This window comes from Thermobia domestica, chromosome 13 (genome assembly GCF_964235325.1).
Source record: "Thermobia domestica chromosome 13, izTheDome1.hap1.1, whole genome shotgun sequence".
In the NCBI taxonomy this organism is placed as follows: domain Eukaryota; kingdom Metazoa; phylum Arthropoda; class Insecta; order Zygentoma; family Lepismatidae; genus Thermobia; species Thermobia domestica.
Window position 1 is genome coordinate 170,528,413 of NC_137466.1, and position 21,519 is coordinate 170,549,931.

The following is a 21,519-nucleotide window of genomic DNA, read 5'->3' on the forward strand; positions in this document are numbered from 1 at the left end:
AATATTAATGTCGTTTTCTTGAGGCAGATTATATATAGTAGAACCATGCAAGTGAGAAGCCAAATTACATAGATCATTATTAAGTTCCTTGTTTTCTCATTTGTGGCGAATATTAGTTCGAAAGATACCTATTTTTTACATTTCCCCTTAACATTTAACTTGGATCTGTGCCTGTTTAGTTAAAAAAAATATATATTATTTGTGATTATCTTTCGCTTTACGATTTAGGATTCCTGCAATTATGAGTTATATATTGAAACTAGCTGAATATATTTATGTAAAGTACATGAATTCCTTCCTTCTGTTAGAATACTCATTTAAATGAAATTTCGTAATGTCACCCCTTCTCACTTAACAAAATTTTGCAAAGACTGATATGGAATGATTCCCACGTTTTCAAATGCGAATCGGACTTCTCATCAGAGAATTTCTGGAGTATTAAAACAGAGAGAACGGTAATTTATTGAATAGCAGTTAGCAACTATTTTCTCAGTTATATCTTTCGTGTAGTGTGTTACAGCAGCTGAGGTCCGTTAAAAGCATTGGAATTTATTTATAAAATGCAATAGATAATAATTTTGATCTTATTTGTGTGTAAAGACAGATTAATGCCATTCTGTTACATGGTGTTTGGGTAATTATAGGATTTTTATAAATGGAAGTGTTTATAAATGGCAGTTTTCGTGTATAATGTTTCCTTGCTCACATACACAATCTTTTTTTTCTTTAAAAATAATCCAGTTGTAAATGTATTCATTGTTGATATTAAGTGAATGTCTAAATTAAATTATTTTAATGATACACGAATTGTACTATTTATGAAAAGTGTATTTACCATGTTAGTCAAAGCGCAGTTTGTATTGCAAATTTTATACATTTCGGCGTGTAGTTTTTCTAGTTAAAATTGCTTGTTGATTGGAGGCACGGTGGGTCAGTGGTAAAGCGCTTATGTGTGGTGCGTGGGGTCACTGTCTCGATCTCCGCCCAAATAAGTTTGTGGTGGACAACATCGTGTCCGTGAGTTTTCTCGAGGTACTCCCACCTTCTCATTCTATCTATTATATAATTCTTTTGGCTTAATTATCCGTCTCCCGTAGCGTAATAGGGATTAATTCTAATTGCGGGGGCCAGTACAAACCATGAAAGTATATCGGGCCCCATAACCGAGTACCTTGTTTTAGTCTAAATTGTGGTAAAGATAGAAAACAACGAGCCGTGTGGGGCTTCTAACCCCGTTCACTTGCTCAGCTTTATTTTGTGAAGTAAGTAACTCTGGCCCTCTGTAATTAGAAGTTATCCCCTATAAGCATAATAGGCATAATCCTGGGACGTTAAACTAAATATTTCATTTTGTTCGTTATTCCCGTGCAATTTTAACTTGAAGAAGAACAGTTGTTTAATTAGTTTGGTATGTAGTACAAATGCGAATGTCTTATACGGAAATAACGAAGGATGCAAAACGATCATTCAATGAGTAGTATTATAACTGTTATACAGGGTAGTGCTTTAACTACTAGATCCAAAATATGCGAAATATCTATGTGACTATTCATAAGATTTAGCACAAGTACGTCGATGCGACAGAAGGCGCAGAAAATGTTTGTCAGCACTATCCATTGCAGATCTGAACGCTACATTTCATATGTGCTAAAGCAGGGATCCAAATAAGCAACAAAATTGTACTCGCCCAAGAAAAAAGCTACTAGCCCACATCCCACAATAGAAAGCATTTACTTACCTTCGGTATGATATTAAATACTCGCCCGCACCAATGAAGCACTCGCCCCGGATGAGTGGTTGTTTGCATCCCTGTGCTAAAGTGATCTACAAGATGTCATCATTACTAAGATCGAAAAAGTTTTTTAAGGTCAGCCATACTAACAGATTTTCCCCTGTCAGGCTAGGATAATTTCGGGATGGCACCTAACTTAATGGTCCCATCTAGCTTCCTTCCTTCCTTATTCGTTTCTTCCTCTCCAATTCATCGGACTGTGTTATTACCGAGGGACGTTATTCCTCATACGTGATGGGCTAGAATGACCATAGCTGTCGAAAGCCCGGAAATCTGATTCCTACTACCAGTTTACAGGTGTCATCCATACTAAAGCCATCTTCCTCCAGAAATGCAGATTGACATTGTTTAAACGAACCTGTTAGTAGTTAACTAACTAACTAACTCTATGGCTTATGGAACCCGGAGGTTCAATGCCGCGTTCACAAAAGCTCTCCATATACTTCTATCCTTAGCCAACTGGATCCAATTTCTACTTTGTATTCCTATCTCTGAGAGATCCATCTTAATATTGTCCTCCCATCTGCACCTAGGTCTTCTAATGGTCGTTTTACGATTGATTTTCCAGTCAAGACTTTGAAAGCGTTTCTACTTTCTTCCATCCTAGCTACATGATCTGCCCACCTAAGCCTCCTAGACTTGATGACCCTAACAATGTTTGGGAAACCGTATGAATTACGTAGTTCCTCGTTATGAAGTTTCCATCATTCCCATTTCTCTTGGGTCCGAAAATTCGTCTCAGGATCTTGTTCTCAAATACTTCCAGTCTATATCCTTCCTTCCAAGTAAGCCACCATGTTTCGCAACCATACAGAGCAAGAGGCATGATTATCGTTTTATGTATTTTAACGCATCCATAATTTGCCGTATTACGGTCCCGTCGCACTTCCATGTGCTTAGTTTTCTCTGCATTTACTTCTAATCCCATGTCCTGCAAGCGTTTAATAAGACCTCTGCATTTCTTTCTATTCCCTTCTTCTATCATCCCCTCTTAAATTTACATCATTAGCATATGCCATAACCTGGCAACACCGTTCAACTGTAGGCCCTGGTTGCTATCTTTGATTTTCCTTATAGCGTATCCCAAAACAAAGTTAAATAATAATGGCGACAACGCATATCCTTGTTTCAGGCCATTTTCGACGTGAAAGTTCGTGGACAAAAATTTTCCTACCCGGACTTTACTTTGGGATTCATTCAAACATATCTTAATTAATCTAATTAGCTTTCTCGGTATTCCTAGTTCTGTAAGAACGTTGTATAATGTTTCTCCCCTAACCGAGTCGTAAGCCTTTCGAGGATCAATAAATAGTTGATGTACCGGAGTATTGTATTCTCACTTCTTCTTGAGTATTTGTCGAATGGTAAATATTTGGTCGATAGTTGGTCGATTTCGTCTAAATCCGCACTGATAACCTCCAATAATTTCATCTGCGTATGGGATCAATCTTGCTAATGGAATGTTTGAAAGGATTTCATAGGATGTTGACAGAAGAGAAATGCCTCGATAATTACTACAGTCAGTTTTGTCGCCTTTCATGTGAATTTGAACAATGATTGATTCTTTCCACTCTTGTGGAAATTCTTTCTTGTTTCAGATAAGAGAATGAGTTTGTGTGTCTTGTTCCACAATTTTTCGCCTCCAGCTAAAATTAACTCAGCCGAAATTTCGTCTACACCTGGAGATTTGTTTCTTTAATTTCTTTATAGCGGTTTCTACTTCTATTCGGTTGGGTTCTGGAATATACGGTTCTGCGGTGTGTATCTCCTTTTCTCCACGTACATTTGTTGTTGGCTGCGTGTTCAGGAAATCGTCAGAAAATCTTTCCATCTATTTAAGATGCTATCCGTATCAGTGAGAACTGTACCGTCAGCTTTCTTTAATATATAAGCACGAGGTTGATAGCCTTTCTTAAATTCGTTGATTCCCTTATACATGTCCCGATTGTTTTTATTTTTACTATTGTCTCCAAGTTCCTTAATTAAAGCTTTCAAAAAATCGCGTTTCTTTGTTCTAAAAATTTTGGAAGTTTCCCGCTGATGTGTACGAAATTTTGTGTAGTCATTTCATTCGGATTTTGTAGCCAACGTAATTTTACCAGTTTTCTCTGCTAGTTTAATGTATTCCTGGTTTGTTCCTACGTATTTCCGCGTGTCCCAGGTTTTTTTTTTTTTCTGAAATTTTAATGCTATCTCTAATTTCAATCCAAGTATCCTCAATTCTAGTGCACTCCGAATCTTCTAAAGCCGAGAATCTATTCGCAATTTCAATCTGGTATTCCTCTCTTATTTGGCTCTCTTCTAATTTCTTTAAATTAAATCTCTTCATTTTCGGACATTGAATATTTCCTTTATTGAACGGTAATCTTTCTCTTATTATCGCTGCTACCAGATAGTGATCAGTGTCACAAATAGCCCCTCTGAACGACCGGACATCGATTATGCTAGATTGCCTTCTTCTATATACTAAAACGTGATCAATTTGATCATATGTTTTTCCGTCTGGTGAGGTCCAAGTGTATTTATGAACGTCGCGATGTGGGAATTTTGTACTCTTCACGATTAGGTTTATGGATGCTGCAAAGTTCACGAGTCTTAACAGCGCACAGTGGAGTATTTAGCCTCAAAAGTTGGCCAAAATAGGAAATTACATTTTATTTCTTATAAAACTTGGTATACTTAGATTTAGATGATCGCTCATTACGAATCTGACACCAGAATTGAAAAATTCAAAATGGCGGATCCAATATGGCGGATAAAAATCGCTGAAAAACGAGCTATGGATATGAAATCGGGTACTTGGGGATTTCTAAGGTTGCTAATTACAAATCTGACGTCAAAATTATAAAACTCAAAATGGCGGATCCAATATGGCGGACACAAATCGCTAAAAAGCAAGCTATGAATAAGAAGCTGGATCCATGGGGGTTTTAAGGTCGCTGATTACAAATCTGACGTCAAAATTACAAAGCACAAATTGGCGGATCCAATATGGTGGACATACTCTACAAAAATCCACGATATGGCAACAAAATTGGGTATGTAGATGTATTCGAGGTCGATTAGTGCGAATCTGATATTAAAATGGTTAAATATAACTTGAAGGAACGCCAAATAGCTTTTCGTTAGTTTTTTTATGTGGCATTTCGGTGAAAAGGAAAGAAACTTTCTATGCATATGATGTATTGTCATTCAAAATTTGCACACATTAGCCACAGTAAATTTGCACGTAAAATCAAATCAGGCAAAATTGGTGAACAAAAGAAGTCTTGTATCCGCTTTTCTTGAATTAAAAGCCTCCGTAATCAGAAAAATAACTTATTCGTAGTTGGTGTACAACCTACTTCACCAGATAAAAACAGGTACCCACTTGTGGAAAAGAAGCGAATATTCATAAAAAATAGCGCAAATGTAACTTTATCTAACCTAGAAAATGCACACCAACTTCATACACATTCGTCAAACTCAAATAATACAAATTCGAATAACCAAACGCGTGAGAGTATATCACATGTCATCCTTGCTTGCTATCTTCAAACGACCATTGTGGACTGTAACACATTCTAATCTGAAGCTTCACCCGATGATGCATCCGTTTCATCCTCGCTTTCATCACTGCCTTCTTCTGTCGCTCCTGCAAGGAGTGGAATGTCTGGTGTCGCTGGAAGTAGGAGTTGTGATGTTTCGCTTGAAAAGAACTTTCTCCTTGTCCTTGACTTAGGCTTGGAACAGCTTAAGAAAGGATCAGAACTGAGCAATAGTCTGTTGAGAACATCTCGCATGCATAATTGTCGTGAGAACTTTCGTGAAAAATCCTGCCGATACTGGCGAAAATGCTTATTTCTAGCTTCAGCTGCTTCTTCGGAAAGTTGCCCAATTGGAAATATAGCGTAACTAATAACGGTGGTCCCATGTACTAAAACTTTGTGTACAGTAGGTGACATTGGGTACCACCGATATAGTTGAACGTAAAATTGTGCAGTAGCCTTTGTGTATTCAGCAAATTTTTGGATATTGATTTGTGGCCACTCGATATTGTCTCCAAAATCACTCTGAACCTGTTAATGAGGTTAATATCCACAACTGTGATTCGGGATGCTGTCTCAGGGTTGTCAAAGAATCGCCTGGAGGTATTCCCATCATTGGTGCTCCCGAATCCTGCTTTAGGAATATCTACTAGAAGACCAAGTTCCTTTTTCAAGTCATCTTGAATTTTTCTCTTCGTTTCCGACACAATCTTCCGGTCTTCAGCTCTTCTCACTTGCCACTTTTTGTTGGGAAGTTTGTAGGCAAAATGGAGAAGTGACTCGAAAAGTCTTATCCTTGCATAAGGATTGAGAGGCCAAACTTTAGAGAATCAGTATTTTCTGTTACCTTTGTTAATTCGTTAAAATATTTTGACGTTTGTCCACATATATAACACCGCATTGTTGATGACGAGCCTGTGACAGCATTACACACCTTTGCATCTATCATTGTAAGAACCAAACTGTGCTTCACACGTATTACAACACCTGTGCTTATTGAAACTTCAGTCATTTTTAAATGTTGAACTTGACTTTCAAAATACTCAAATTCCTCGTTCGTGATATCAGATAATACAGAAAGCAGTACAATTAGAGGTAGTTTATTTTCGCATTAACAAGGGCTCTTCGTAACAAAAACATACATACAGACATTTATGCATCACCATACATCAAATCTGCAATATATATCCTACTATTCCTACTATTAGGTGGATAAATGTTTACTTCATGTAGTAAAAACAAATAACACAAAAACTAGTATTGATGTTTAGCACCTGACACGCTTGAAACTTTCGTCTAGATAGAATATTTCTTTTTCCTATTTTACATTTTAATGAAGTCTTTTACTAAAAAAGTAAACTTTCTCTGTGCAATCCTATGTTTTGTTGAGATAAAATATGGGGTTGCAAAAATGCGACAATATATATGAATTACGTTATGGTGCACAAAAAGGGGGAAACATGTGGAAGCTTTTTCTTTGGAAATTTCTCAAGGAAGACCTCACGGTACTGTTTATTCACAAATTTCTACTCGACATGCCCCGACACATACAAAAAACTACCTGTATTTAACAGAAATGCTATATCCATTGTGTTAATTCTTCTACTTCCTTATGGTGGTAACAAATCTATTCATATTTGTACTGAAACTAAAATTAAATTCTGAATGAAAGTGTGTACCGTCTACTTGTCAAATACTACACCGGTTGTTCCTTACCTCCACTTTTTTCCAACAGTAATACTTCTTTCTATCTTCACGTTTCGACTAACACTACGAGCACAAATCACGCTACTCACTCAACACCTGTCTTCGAACTTATAATGCGGCCCAAGGCTCGGGTGAATGTGATTCTCTGGGCTACCTTCGGATGTCATAACTCTTCAGCTATAGATTAATGTACATTTTGGTGATTTATTGCAAAGTTCATGTTTTGGACTTTGGCCAGCTTTTTTAGTAAAATACTCCACTGTGCAGCGTTTCATTACTTTCCTTATGCAGACTTTCGTTCCCTATAATCGGTTTGAAAATATCCTCTCGTCCTACCTTCGCATTGAAATCCCCTAATAGAATTTTCATATGGTATCGCGGGAGTTGTTCAAAATATCCGTTGCACTTCTTCGTAAAAACTGTCTTTTATATCGTCATCCTTATTTTCAGTTGGGGCATGTACATTTAAAACAATAATATCACACCACCGACCCTTAAGAGTAATAAAATAAAGTATGTCAGTAACAAGTTCAATCCGCTTAATTGCTGGTAATATTCGTTTATGAACGAAAAACCCTGTTCCTAATTGGTGGTTACTGTTTCCTTTCCCGTAAAAGAACGTAAAATTTCCTGAATTCATATTTCATTTTCCTTCCCACCGAACTTCCTGAACTCCTACTAGGTCCATCCTGTATTTCTCTAACTCACTCGTTACGGATTTTAACGCGCCTGGCCTATGAAGACTTCTAATATTCCATGTTCCAAATCTCATGTCCATTTTCTTTTGCTGAGGTCGTGCCAAGTTATCAGTCCTTGTCCGAGGCTTTTGTGAATTGTGTAATAAGTGCTTTTATATATATATATATATATATATATATATATATATATATATATATATATATATATATATATATATATATATATATATATATATATATATATATATACAGGATGAGGTTGTTAGCCTTACCCAAACTCCCAAGGTGGAGGACCACTCCTTGTCGTCTGTCCGCGACTGCTTATTCAATATATTTTCAGCTAACCTCTATATCTAGAGGTCTTCTTCTCGATCCGCAACCTGAGGACGCGCCATGCTGTAATGACAGGATCCCACGTTACACGGAACCTGTTAGTAGTTACGAAGAATAAGTGCACACTTTGTTTGGGCAGTCGAGGGAAAGGTTTCGAAATTTAATACTTCCTTGATCAAGTTACAGTAAATTGAACGGGTAAACTTTGCAATACACACTGCATCCGCACATTCGTAGCAGGACTGCTTTAAAAGGGTGTAATAGAATATAGTAAGGATAAATAGGATAGAGAAGTGTCGAGTTAGCTTAAGATTGAGGAAGTTTGTAGACGTTTTGTAAAAATTAATCGAAAGTAATTTTTTGTGTCTGCGTCAGGATATCAATTGGAAATGGGATAAAATGAATTCTCTCAGTTTTATTCCACGATTAAATTGTCTTGGCCAAAGGAGACAGTGATGATGAAAATAAGTGAAGGTTCACTCGAGCAGAAGGTTCTACCAAATAGAAAATTTATAGGTAAAATACGTTAAACATTTTTCATGAAGAAATGAGAATGTGGATATAAGTAATTACTGTCAGTGCAAAGCATATTGAAATAAATTTTGAGTGATAGTGAAAGTATAGTATGTGTAAGTGTGCTCTTCGAATATCCTCGTTTATGCGTATACCCCAGTCGCTGACGCGCCTGCTCGCTAGAGCTGAATTCCCCCTGCTGTGCTCCTGCTCTGACTCGGTTACATAGCATTCATGCTTTTTTTGGCCACCTAGCACAAGTTGGTTCGTGTTTTATGCGCTGTAGTTTTTATGCCATACGTCAACACTATATTTATACTGAGCCCTTCTGAAATCAATCTGCAAGTGAGCTCGTCGTTTAGCGCATGCTCTGCTAAAAGAAATTGAAAGCTCTAACCTCACCTGAAAATGTAAGAAATGTGTCAAAATTTGATCGAGCCGTCTGCTCGAGTAATGCCATAAATGAAATTATGGAATGAAGAAAGTGGGAGAAAACGGGAGAACCCCGAGAAAATCCATGCACACGGTATTTATCCACCACAAAACGCACTTGGTGCAAGCTGGGATCGAATGAGAACTCCACGTGCCAGAGTTGAACGCTCTACTACTGATCCACCGCAGCCTTTTATATCAACTGGAGCAGGCATTGTAAAATCCCCAATTGACCATTTACATATATTAAGATACAAATGCAGGTTTACAATAATCCATCATAGAAATTATAAATATGTAGTTAAGATGTATAAGCACATACGAACGAGGACTAAATATTATTTTCCGTTGGCGGTGCATTTCTACATAGTACAAAGGCAGTAATTTATATTTACAAGTCTAGTGTTACTAGTGTGCAACCATTACAAGCGCGCCATAGGAAATCGCGTCATTGCGATTCCGAAATTAAGATATCCCATCCCCCGCCAAGTGAACTTTGTGGTGGACAAACACCGTGTGCGTGGGTTTTCTCGGGGTTCTCCCGTTTCCTCCCACTTTCTTCATTCCACCATTTCACTCATTTCTCATTATCACCGTCTCCTTTAGCCTAACCGGCATAACCGTGGGACTTTAAACTTAAAGATTTCATTTCATTTCATTTTCCGAAATTAAGATAGTTGTAAATGGAACATAAAAGCACAGACCCAACTTAAAATACTAACGTAACCAACTCTAGTAAGTCAATCCAACCTACTTTACTACACTCAGCTATTCCCTATATTCTGCCCTAGCACATGTTGGCGCGTGTTTCTTGCATGAAAGTTTGTTTTCATTGCACATCAGTTTGCACTCTATTGTCAATCTGTTTGCAATTATTTGGCCGTGTGACTGGAAAAGGACAGTCCAGAATGTTTTAGAGAATAATTTTTTGGAGTTGAACGTACCATGATTATGTATCGAGGCTAAGGGGGACGGTAATGATTAGATGGATGATGGTGGCGGAATGATAAGATTGGGGGGAATACGGGAAAATCCGCATACGTCAGTAAATAGGCTTTTCCTGTTGTCGGATTTGCACTTTTTATAGTTGCACCCGAGAAAATTTGTTTCGTAACCGACTGGGAAATGATCGGTAGAAAGCCTTAAAGATCGATGTTCGTCTTGAAAAGCTGATATGATAACTACAGTACGGTATGATAGGAGATATCAGTTGGATGATATTTGATGAGTACATTGGCTTGTAAAGCCGTGTTTTCTGACGTTTTAAGAATGGAATTCGCTATTTTTTAATCCCAGTTTTTCAAATTGTCTCACTATGGTGAGTTACTGCTGAAAATATAGGATGTTAAAAAATTACGCAACTTAGGGGAAAACATGTATTATTATTTTGAACATCTACATTAAGCGCTAGGAGTGACTCCCGTTTTGTTCTTCACACAAGTGAACACGATGAATCATGTTGTAGAAAAGCCTTACCAGTACGGGTATTACCTCTGAGTTGTTAGAAACACAACGAATATTGTCTTAATTTCGGAGTTCTGTGCGAATGAGTAATATAGCTATAGAGTTCCTCAGATCGCAGTGGCCAGTTTGAGATTAGTCCTGGAAATCACTTCCAAGTAACGCATTATGTTCGCAGCTGTGCGAACTGTGGTATTGTATTCAAACCACGTGCGTTCCAACTTCTCAGCTGATAACATCGTAACAAGTTCTCTAACCATTGTCACGTACTGTTCAGAGATCGCTGTTTTGTGAAAGAGTTTGAACACGCGACTACTGATATGGCACACCAAACGCCAGTTTTCTGTGTATGCAGTACAGATTCAACTTCTGCAGCACATGGGGGTGTCACGAGCCCTTACCCAAAATTTTTGGGCATTAATGTATTCACCCAGATGGAACCACATCTCATCAGCCCAGTACGGGTCATCGAGTTTTTTTTCTTTTCTGGCGCTAGATTCCATGAACCAAGGACGATAATCTCTTCTGGCATCCATGTCTTCAGACAGCATTTGCTGGGCGTGTAACGTGCAGTGGCACAACTTCAAATACTTGCGCAAGGCCATTTGTGCACTTCCTGTTCAAAGTCAAGACTGGCTCGAAATTCGTCGCACTAAGTTTTTTTGGACCTTCATGTAGTTTGCATGTCAATCATCTTTTGATGATAATCATGGTTAACCGCTTTTCGGTGCGTCCACTACACCACTTGTATTCTGAAACTTCTCTGTGGAGCCCTCTGAGTCAGAGCATTGCTCCTTGTGGAAATGTACTTTGTCGCATTGAATACACGCTGTTGCAAGATATAGCTCATGGCTGCTCACTTATTTAGAATCTATAACGAAACAAAAGCAATTCATAAGATTTCTAATAAGATTGCGTATATTTTTGAACACTTATCTATTTTGCAACACTTTAAGCAAGTCAGTAAAGAATGCCTGTATTTGTCAATGTGTAGTTTTTAGATTTCCAAACTATCCTATGCATAAGTGGCATCCCAAGAATAAGTTCCATTTCCTCTGTATTAACCCTCTATTCAAACCGGAAGTGGGAGAAATCAGCCATTTGCAGTTTCAGTGTAGATCATTATAGAACAGAAATCGGAATAGATAGCTACATTTTTTATATATATATTTAAATCGATTCAGCGTCTCAGGAAGATCTATGACAACCACTTTCCACGTTAATCAGTAGGTCCTGTCTCATATAACCTCGCTGCTGAAAGGGACGTTAAACTCCAAGTCAAGTCAACTCAACAAAAACTAGTAGTAGTTGAAGTTTACTAGTACTTTTTTTTCAATATTGATTCCTATAGAGCAGAAACGGTTATAGAAATCGAAAAGTGTTTTTTTTTCAAATCGTTTCAGCGTCCCAAAAGTAAATTCCGTCTTCTCTATTAGCTTTCTATTCAACCGGAAGTAGTAGAAATCAGCCATTTCGAGTTTCAGCGTTAATCGCCATAGAACAAAAACTTAATAGATAGCGACAAACATATTTTTGCAATCAATTCAGCATGTCATCACCATCCGTAACACGGTACCAGAACAGGAAGTGGTTAAATTTACTAGTACTTCCGGTTTCAGTGCTATTTACGTAGAGCAGAAACGATGAGAGAGATCGAGGAAGCAGTTTTTGACACCGATTCAGCATCTCTTAAATGAATTTTATCTCGACTTCTATTTTTCTATTCAAACTGGAAGTGGTAAAAGTTACGATTTCCGGTTTCAACATTGATTGCATAATGGCCAACACTAAAATAGATAGCGATAAGCAATTTTTTTTTGACGTGGATTCGCACCGCAAAAATATGTTCCACCTCTGATTTTATTCCTCTATTGTAGCCAGAAGGAATAGGTCAGTTAGCACTGACTTGTGGTATCAATATTAATTTCTGTAGCGCAAAAACAGTAAGGAATATGGAGTATGTATTCAGCGTCCGATAAACAGGTCTATCTTTGGTCTTATTCTTCTGTTGCAACCGGAAGTTATATATGTATTACAAATTTGAGTATTGAATTCGCATAGTTTGGAAGTCTACAATAGTTTCACACTTTGAAACGAAACTCACTTTTTTTCTTGTTGGATGGATGGAAATTCGAGTCATCCATTTTGGTTTGGTTGTTTATTTTTATATTTACTTACATTGCAGTGGCGGAACAATGTTACGGCTACCTATGTTCAGGGTTCTCCAATCCCCTGCAGCTCGAGTAGCTATCAGGGGATCAGCTACTAAAGCTCCAGAGAAAATAGAAGTATTTGTTGATGATAAACCTGTTCTAGTTGATCCAGGAACTACAGTACTGCAGGTAAATGAATTTTCTATATTCCTTTTTTTTTTTTTTTTTTTTTTTTAAATTCTGTGATCTCCGTGTGTTCCTGTTTTGTTAAAACTTTTTAATTGTTCACTTGGAAACCATATTTCTTTCAAAATATGCAATAATGTGTATTTTATAATCACTAATCTAGTAAAACCAGTAAAAACCGTTCTACTTGCTTAAATTATCAGCATTCCTAACAGGAGTGAAAAATGCACTGCAAAAATATTATATCTTACATTTAAGAGATCTTCCGTGGAAATGATATTAAAATCGTTTAGAGTATAGTATTTCAAATTCGTAATACAGAAAGTTGTTCCGAATACTTGCAAACAAGTTCGATGCAGTACTACCATTTGCACGAGTGAGCTTTAAAGAAGGACCGCATGTTGCTTATTAAACTTGGCTTTCTGTACCATGATGAATAGTAATACCACCAAAAACAAAACTATTGTTGGGCCTTTTTCGAAGCCAGTTTCATTTATGATAGAGTTATGAAATAGTGTCGGGAGAATAGTTTGAACGTCAGCAAAACGTTCCTGCTGTAGTGACACTTAATAAGACTTTGGAGGAAATCCATAAAAAGTCTTCAAGAGGATCTGTGTGGAAGTAACGAATTAAGTGTCGCGTGGCATACATCAGATGACTTGCTTGGAAACATCTCTCACAAAGATAGAGAAAAACAATTGCCTTTAAACTGGTGGTCTCCGACTTGTATTTATATGAGGGGGGAAAATGTGTCGGAACTTATAAGCAAATATAACACAGTGAAAACGCTGTAACATTATTTATATATATATATATAAAGCTAGATTAAAAGTTGTACACAATTCATAACGCCGAAGCATATAAAATAACCGTCAAATACACCATCATCACTGTCATAGATATTTGTTTCGAATGTGGAATCTTATTAACGTATTTAGTAGGTGTTTCTTCTCGTATTCTTTTTGTTTAACATTATGTTAGGTTGTGTGTGTTTTATCTTTATTATTTTCTGCCATCCTATATCTCTGTTCTGCTGTTTGAAAAATGTTCATAAAAAGTGAACAAAAATAAGTGTGTTTGGAGTTTAGAAGGAATACATGGTAAATCTATTTCACTTTAGATCAAATTTTTACATGTATTAATAGCAGAAATAAAACTAATGTATTGTTGAACATATTTTTAAATTGAAGAGAATATATGTCTTGCATGCACACATAATTAATTTTTATTGTTGTAGGCCGCTGCAATGGTAGGGGTTGAAATTCCTAGATTTTGCTACCACGAGAGACTTTCAATAGCTGGAAATTGTCGAATGTGTCTCGTAGAAGTTGAAAAATCACCTAAGGTATGAGTTTTTTATCATTATTATTTTTATTTTTATTATAGCCTTGTTTGAAGTTTCCTTTGTATGTTAACTAAATTACATTTGGCTAAATATTTAGACTTATTCTGTGGAAAGTTCAATGAATAAATTAAGGTACATACATTCAAAAGACGTACTTTAAATATTATACTTTATTTTCATTGTTTTATTTTTTTATTTATAATAATAATAATAATAATAATAATAATAATAATAATAATAATAATAATTGCTTACAAAAATAGCTAGTCCAAACGTCTTTCAAGAGCAGATAATGACAACACGAAGGTTTTGATGCTTGAGAATTATCGGTGTATTGTACTGTTCGTTGGTAAAAATATTGTATTAATTTAGAAATGATCAGTAGCACTAAGATTCTTGATCTTTTTTTCCTAGCATAGATTAATACTTTGTAGTACGGTTATTGAACACACTATAAAATTTGTGATACAGGGATTGTCGGATATATACGTTTTGTTTTATTCTCTTGTCTCATGTTTTTCAAATGTTTTATTATAGAATAATACAAGCTACTAATGTAAATGACAATTTGGTTTGGGAAGAATTAAGAAAGAAAGAAAAACTAAAGGGCAGTAAAACGCCCAGTTGGTCGTCATATTACAACACACACGTGTCATGCACGTGCAGAATTGATCAGTGGCATCACTGATACTATTTTCCTCAAATACCGCTTTGGATATACAACATGTATATCGTCAGATTCTGTGATGCGTTGACAAGGGCATTAAAGTAGATGACGTACTTTCCGAATTATATTTCAATTGAGTGTTCTCCAAATCATGTCGTCGGACATATGTTTATATAACTAATTTTGTGCTTAGACTCACCTACATAATCAACTGTGCCGGAATGTTGCTGATTCCGTCGGAAGCACATTGCACATATTTTGTTAACGAAAAAATTGTGTTTCTGATTTTAAAAAGCTATTTTATTCTCGTCATTAGGGGTCAAATTGAAAAGTAGTGAATAGATTCTTGTTTATGGTCTACGAATAGTGATAGCCAAAGTTATGAAAATATTGTATATTGAACACTTATCACGAAAGTTGTTCGTAATCCACCAATCCTTTGATCTTCACGGACCATCATCTGTGCTAATAGTGGTGTTCTTAACAATATGTGAATCAGAATGTCTAGAAAATTAAACACTGCATCTAAAAATAACCGTAAAATAAATCTAAATCGAAAACAATTTGTAATGGGATTTGACCGCAAAAATGGCCGTTGACAATGCAAGTGAAATATTTCAAACGAGCCTATTAAAATTAAACAAGTCCCAGCGAAAGAGAAGGAAAGAAAGGGAAACAAAAAATTACCGTCAATGGCGAGCTAGATAAAAGGTCTACCAGAATAAAATGTCCTTCAAATGAAGGGGACGGATACATGGATGGGTGGTAATAACAGTATGATGTTTTCAATAATTTTGTTCTATTTAATTCTTGCACCTAATGAAGAAAGCCCGAAGTGACGTGAAACGTCGTCTGCAATAGATATATTTGAACAATAAGGTTGGAAACTTTCCTTTTCACTAGCACAGTATGTCTGGCAACACTCTAAACTTTGTTACTGTAAGTGATACAACAGTTGAACAACGAAATTAATCATTTTTGGACACAGTGTTTAGTTCCTTGTACATCCTGATTTAATTATCTTTTTAAAAAGCCTAACCTCTCTCTTTTCACCTAGTTGCAGTTCCACGAAGAGAGTCGAAACTTTAATGTTTTACACATTAAAAAATAATTTTCGAAGTAAACGTTGAATGTAACATGCAGGGACGTACGCAGGAATTTATTTCGGGAACGAGGTTCAAATTCTATATGAGGATAAATTATATTAAAATTTATAAAATTACCCCTCACATTAGACTAAATTTACAGAATAGTTGGAATTTCGGGGCACCCACTGAGTACGTCCCTGGCAACATGTTGTTTGGTAGCAGAACTACTTTTGAAATTATGTTCCTTTTGCATCGTCATGTAATCTGCCAAAAGATTGATTTAAGCTTAGTATGTCAGTAAGTAGTGATCATTTAGATAGAAGCTTCTTTTAGTGTAGATATGATTCTTTTTTAAAAATGGACTTAAGTTCATGTACAAATATTGAGTTGAACGAGTCAGTTTTGCTAGTATTGGTACAATTATTTTCATTCTAATTAATTACAATAACATCTTCATACTTATCGATCAGGCATTCTTCAACACAAGCACACATTTCAAATCAAACCTACTTGCGACTTATTCGTAGGCGTAAGGAACGGAAAGAAGAAAGAACTACTTTTAGAATGAACGTTGGCGTATCAATATTCGATGTCTGCATTTTGCAGCTCACAGTTGTACTGTTCTTTTTACCTTTTATTTATTTATTTATTTATTTATTTATTTATTTATTTGTTTGTTTATTTTAATACATGAATGCTAACAAGGAACGGATATGAACCTGACATCCGAATCAAACCTAGTCCATTCGATAAACATAACAGAGATATGTTCATGCACAAAAAATTAGGTGCCATGGACAACGGAGTAAGTCCAACAACAGTTCAAGAACGTTATGAGCCCCAGTACGCAGCACCTCTGGAGAGCTTGTTTCGTGTTGAAGAGAATGAACTATAAACCATGACTTTCCAATAAACGGTGTTGATGCAATAGCTATTTCACTGTGAGTCTACGATTTTCTTTACACCAACAAACAGGGTTAATGGGCCCCATGGACTTATTCCGTTGTCCATGGCACCTAATTTTTTGTACATGAACATATCTTTATGTTTATCGAATGGACTATGTTTAATTCCGATGTCCGGATGACAGGTTGATGTCCGTTCTTTGTAAGTACATCCAGTTATAAGGTATTTTTATGATTGAATTAAAAATGTCATTCGTACATTTTCTACTAAAGATGTTTATACATTGTAGCCCGTAGCAGCTTGTGCGATGCCTGTGATGGCCGGTTGGCGTATCAAGACAAATTCTGATTTAACCCGCAAAGCTCGTGAGGGTGTAATGGAATTACTTCTTGTAAATCATCCTCTAGATTGTCCCATTTGTGACCAAGGAGGAGAATGTGATCTTCAAGATCAAAGTATGGCTTTCGGTAGTGACAGAAGCAGATTCGTTGATATCAATTTCTCCGGAAAGAGGTAAGCATTATTCTTTTTAAGCATAAATAAATTGCTTATTTCGAAAAATAAATAAATAAATAAAAATACTGTACTATGTACTTTTAAAACTTAACTAAAAAGCTGACTTCTCATTTAACAGGAAAACCTTCTGTCAAACACTAACAAAATAGCCTAGTGCTTCAGGAAAAATGTTACCAGATGAAACTGGCGCAGTGGAAATGCGAAAAATAAGTTAACTTAAATGATTTTCTCTGTCGCCAGTAAAGCATTCACCTTGCTAGCAAAATACCGTTATTTAATTCTTCTTCTAGTTCAGTTTTCCCAACGAATCTAGACGTGCAAATACATCTCTCCCTCGCAATATATATATATATATATATATATATATATATATATATATATATATATAGATAGATAGATAGATAGATAGATAGATATAGATATATATCGTATGTGCTGGGGTATGTGGAAATTATTTGAAAATAATGTGACTGGTTAAACAGATGAATTTTGTAATAACCCAAACATCATCATCATCATTATTATTATTATTATTATTATTATTATTATTATTATTATTATTATTATTATTATTATTATACAATAATGATGATAATAAAAAGACATTTAACAACTTTTTCTAAGAACTTGATTTAAGAGAGACTTTTTATAATTTAGAATACAGAATCCGATTTAGTAGTCTACAGTAAAGTCACAACTAATTTGTCCTTTGCATAAATTTTATTTTATTTCTTTTTTCTTGGATTTCGTTAATATCTAATACTTCATATTAGTAGGTTTCTAGAAACCTAAGACTTAAAACAGAAATATACAATTTTCTTAAATATCTCTCTTATTTTTAACAATTTTCCCCTCTAAAATACTATTGTGTTGAATCGAACCCTTCATGGGCTGCATTTGATCTCGAACATATTAAAGTTTTAGAGTTAAAACATTTACAAATGCATCGGATGCTTCTTCAGAATCTATTTTGATAAGTTGAAAACTAAGGAAAAATAGTGACAAATAATAATAATAATAATAATAATAATAATAATAATATAAAATAAAACGGCATTGTTGCTTGCAAGCCGTTTCAGTCTGATGAGATTCTTATTTTTCTGTCGTAATTTTTTTCTTATACCTAACTGAAACCTCTAGTGCTACAACCGACGAAGGACTGTTATCGACACGATCAGTTAGGGTTACGCAGGGAGAGTTATTTTTCTCGTAAATTTATTTGTATATATATCAGAAGCTCCGTATGCCACAACTGACAAAGAACTGTTGCCAACCTAATGACACACGGTCACCTCGGAGAATGTAGGATCATTACTTTTATTTCCATTATCATTTTTGGCCTTAGAGACCGGAGCTTGTTACCTCTTAATTCAGGCCATTCGCGAGTTACATCACGACAATTTGTCAACACTGATAAAACTGTATACAAACACATACTATAATAATTTTTCAAAAACAAGTGAGTATATCGTCATATGCGTAGAACTTTCTAGTTGGAGTAAGTTAATCTAGGAACGATAGTAATTGGATTTTGTAGAAAAATAGTGATGGTTTTAAGTAACTGTATTAGTAATGTATAATACTTTGTATATTATGATCTGTAGTTCAATTATTATTGAAAAATTGTACTTCTGTTTACAGAGCTGTCGAAGATAAAGACATTGGACCGTTGATAAAAACTGTCATGACTCGTTGTATTCATTGTACTCGCTGTATACGTTTTGCATCAGAAGTTGCTGGTGTGGACGATCTAGGTACTACTGGAAGAGGTAACGATATGCAGGTAAATATTTGACTATTCTATATCTGTGTGTGTTAAGTCTTTAACTAAACTATAGCATTGTGTTTAGTATCTGTTCCAAACTTTGGTTTAACTACTCTTTGAGATCATTCTTATTTCTTCAGGGAAAATTAATTAAAACACTTTAATAAGGAGCAAGAAGAAGGCACAAAAATGTGTGATGTGGCTCCTCCCTGTTTATTCTTTAGAATAAGTTCAAAAACTTATTTGCTTTAATTGCTGTGTAGGACATTCTTTAGCTATATTGGAAGAGTTTAGTGACGCTAAGTCTGCCCAAATATACGAAGCACTGATTGATTAAAATAAATTAAATAATTTTCATTTCTTATTTTAATGCTTAATCACGATGTATAAATCTATACTTAAAATTTATGTTTTTTAAATCATGAAATCCTGAATTTATTTTAAATTTGCTGTGTCACGTGATCGACGAGCCTGTATGTTTCCGTGCTTTGTGTGTTGCGAGCCAGGGTGATCTGTACACAGGTTACATGCAATGCTGAAGGAATGTTGCCGTGACAGCCCACGTAGCCTTGAGAATCAAGCGCAGTCAAGTTTGCAGCCGAGGAGCCAATTTCCTGAATGGGCTGCCCGTGCCGTGTGGTGTGTGCTTTAGTCGAGTGAATGTTATAAACGTACTATTTCTGTCATGTATTGTGTAATATGAGTATTTGATTTCATTCTGAAACGTAGTATTATAGATATACAATATCCCGGCACATCAACTATTTATTGATTTTAGAAAGGCGTACGACTCTGTTAGGAGAGAAACATTATATAACGTTCTTACAGAACTTGGAATACCGAAAAACCTAATTAGATTAAGATATGTTTAAATGAATCCCAAAGTAAAGTCCGGGTAGGAAAATTTTTGTCCACGAGCTTTCACATCAAAAATAAACCTGAAACAAGGAGATGCGTTGTCGCCATTATTATTTAACTTTGTTCTGGGATACGCTATAAGGAAAATCAAAGATAACAACCAGAGCCTAGAGTTGAACGGTATTCACCAGATTATGGCATATGCTGATGATGTAAATTTAATAGCGGATGATAGGAGAACAATAGAAAGAAATGCAGAGATCTTATTAAACGCTTGCAAAAACTAAATACATGAAAGTGCGTCGGGACCGTAATATGGTAAATTATAGATGCGTTAAAATATTAAATAATACTTTTTATAAAGTGGATACTTTCAAATATCTAGGATCAGTATTAAGAGACGAAAATCGTATTCACGAGGAAATTAAATGTCGACTAAAAACAGGGAATTCGTGTTACTATTCGGTTCAAAATCTCTTGTCGTCGCGAAATCTGTCGAGGAATTTGAAGCTTAAAATACATAAAACGATAATCATGCCTGTTTTTCTGTATGGTTGCGAAATATGGTCGCTTACTCTGAGGGAAGAACATAGACTGAAAGTATTTGAGAACAAGATCCTGAGACGAATATTCGGACCAAGAGGAACGGGAATGAGGAATGGCGGAGACTTCATAACGAGGAACTACATAATTTATACGGTTTCCCAAACATTGTTAGGGTCATCAAGTCTAGGAGGCTTAGGTGGGCAGGTCATGTAGCTAGGATAAAAAAAAAGTAGAAACGCTTTCAAAGTGTTGACTGGAAGACCAGTCGGAAAACGACCATTAGGAAGACTTAGGCGCAGATGGGAGGACAATATTAAGATGGATCTCGCAGAGATAGGAATACAAAGTAGAAACTGGACCCAATTGGCTAAGGATAGAAGTCAGCGGAGAGCTTTTGTGAACGCGGCATTGAACCTCCGGATTCCATAGGCCTAGAGTTAGTTAGTTAGTATTATAGATATTACCAAGTATAAATAGCAACACAAAGAAGAAGAAAGACTTGATTACACGGCTGTTTGCGTAATCTGTTGAACCACCGCACTTCCCTGGGATAATCTAAAGCTTACCTACATCAAGAGAAAAGAAATTATTATTATTACATGGATTCTTCTGCAGTGAAATCGTCAATAGTCAGATGCTTGGACATGCATACGCATTTTTAAATTTTAGACAGTGTACTATATAATGCACCAATGAAATGTTGATATTCAATCTTTGCATTCAGCTAAACAAAATCCAAATTTAACATTGGAAATTGCATTCCATGCGTTGAATTTGTTCACCGTGTTTTCAGCCAGTGGATAAGAGTCATCAAATCGTGTTCCGTAAATCCAGTTCGTAGAGGAGGGTACTCCGCAGAGTACGAGATTAATCACTTTGCGTAAACAATTGAATATCTCAATACGCATTACAAAACATGTATGTAGTTTGTTTTTGTGCATACGTCCTTCCTTTCCGTAATATTTAGCTTTTTTAAATTCCTAATTCCTTCAAAAACCAAGCTTCATCTTTTGATTAACTGTACCC

General features: G+C 35.8%; 1 protein-coding gene across 2 annotated transcripts in view; it reads left to right on the plus strand.

Annotated features, from left to right (window-relative positions):
* Nucleotides 1–458: 458 nt before the first annotated feature.
* ND-75 (NADH dehydrogenase (ubiquinone) 75 kDa subunit) overlaps nt 459–21,519 on the plus strand; it is a gene marked incomplete at its 3' end in the record, with an annotated part of 38,730 nt that continues 17,669 nt past the window's right edge. The window contains 5 exon segments of one of the 2 annotated variants that reach the window (XM_081736878.1): nt 459–528; nt 12,649–12,805; nt 14,040–14,147; nt 17,098–17,321; nt 18,966–19,107. In XM_081736878.1, coding sequence (XP_081593004.1) covers nt 12,659–12,805; nt 14,040–14,147; nt 17,098–17,321; nt 18,966–19,107 — 621 coding nt within the window. 2 annotated transcript variants of the gene reach the window in all.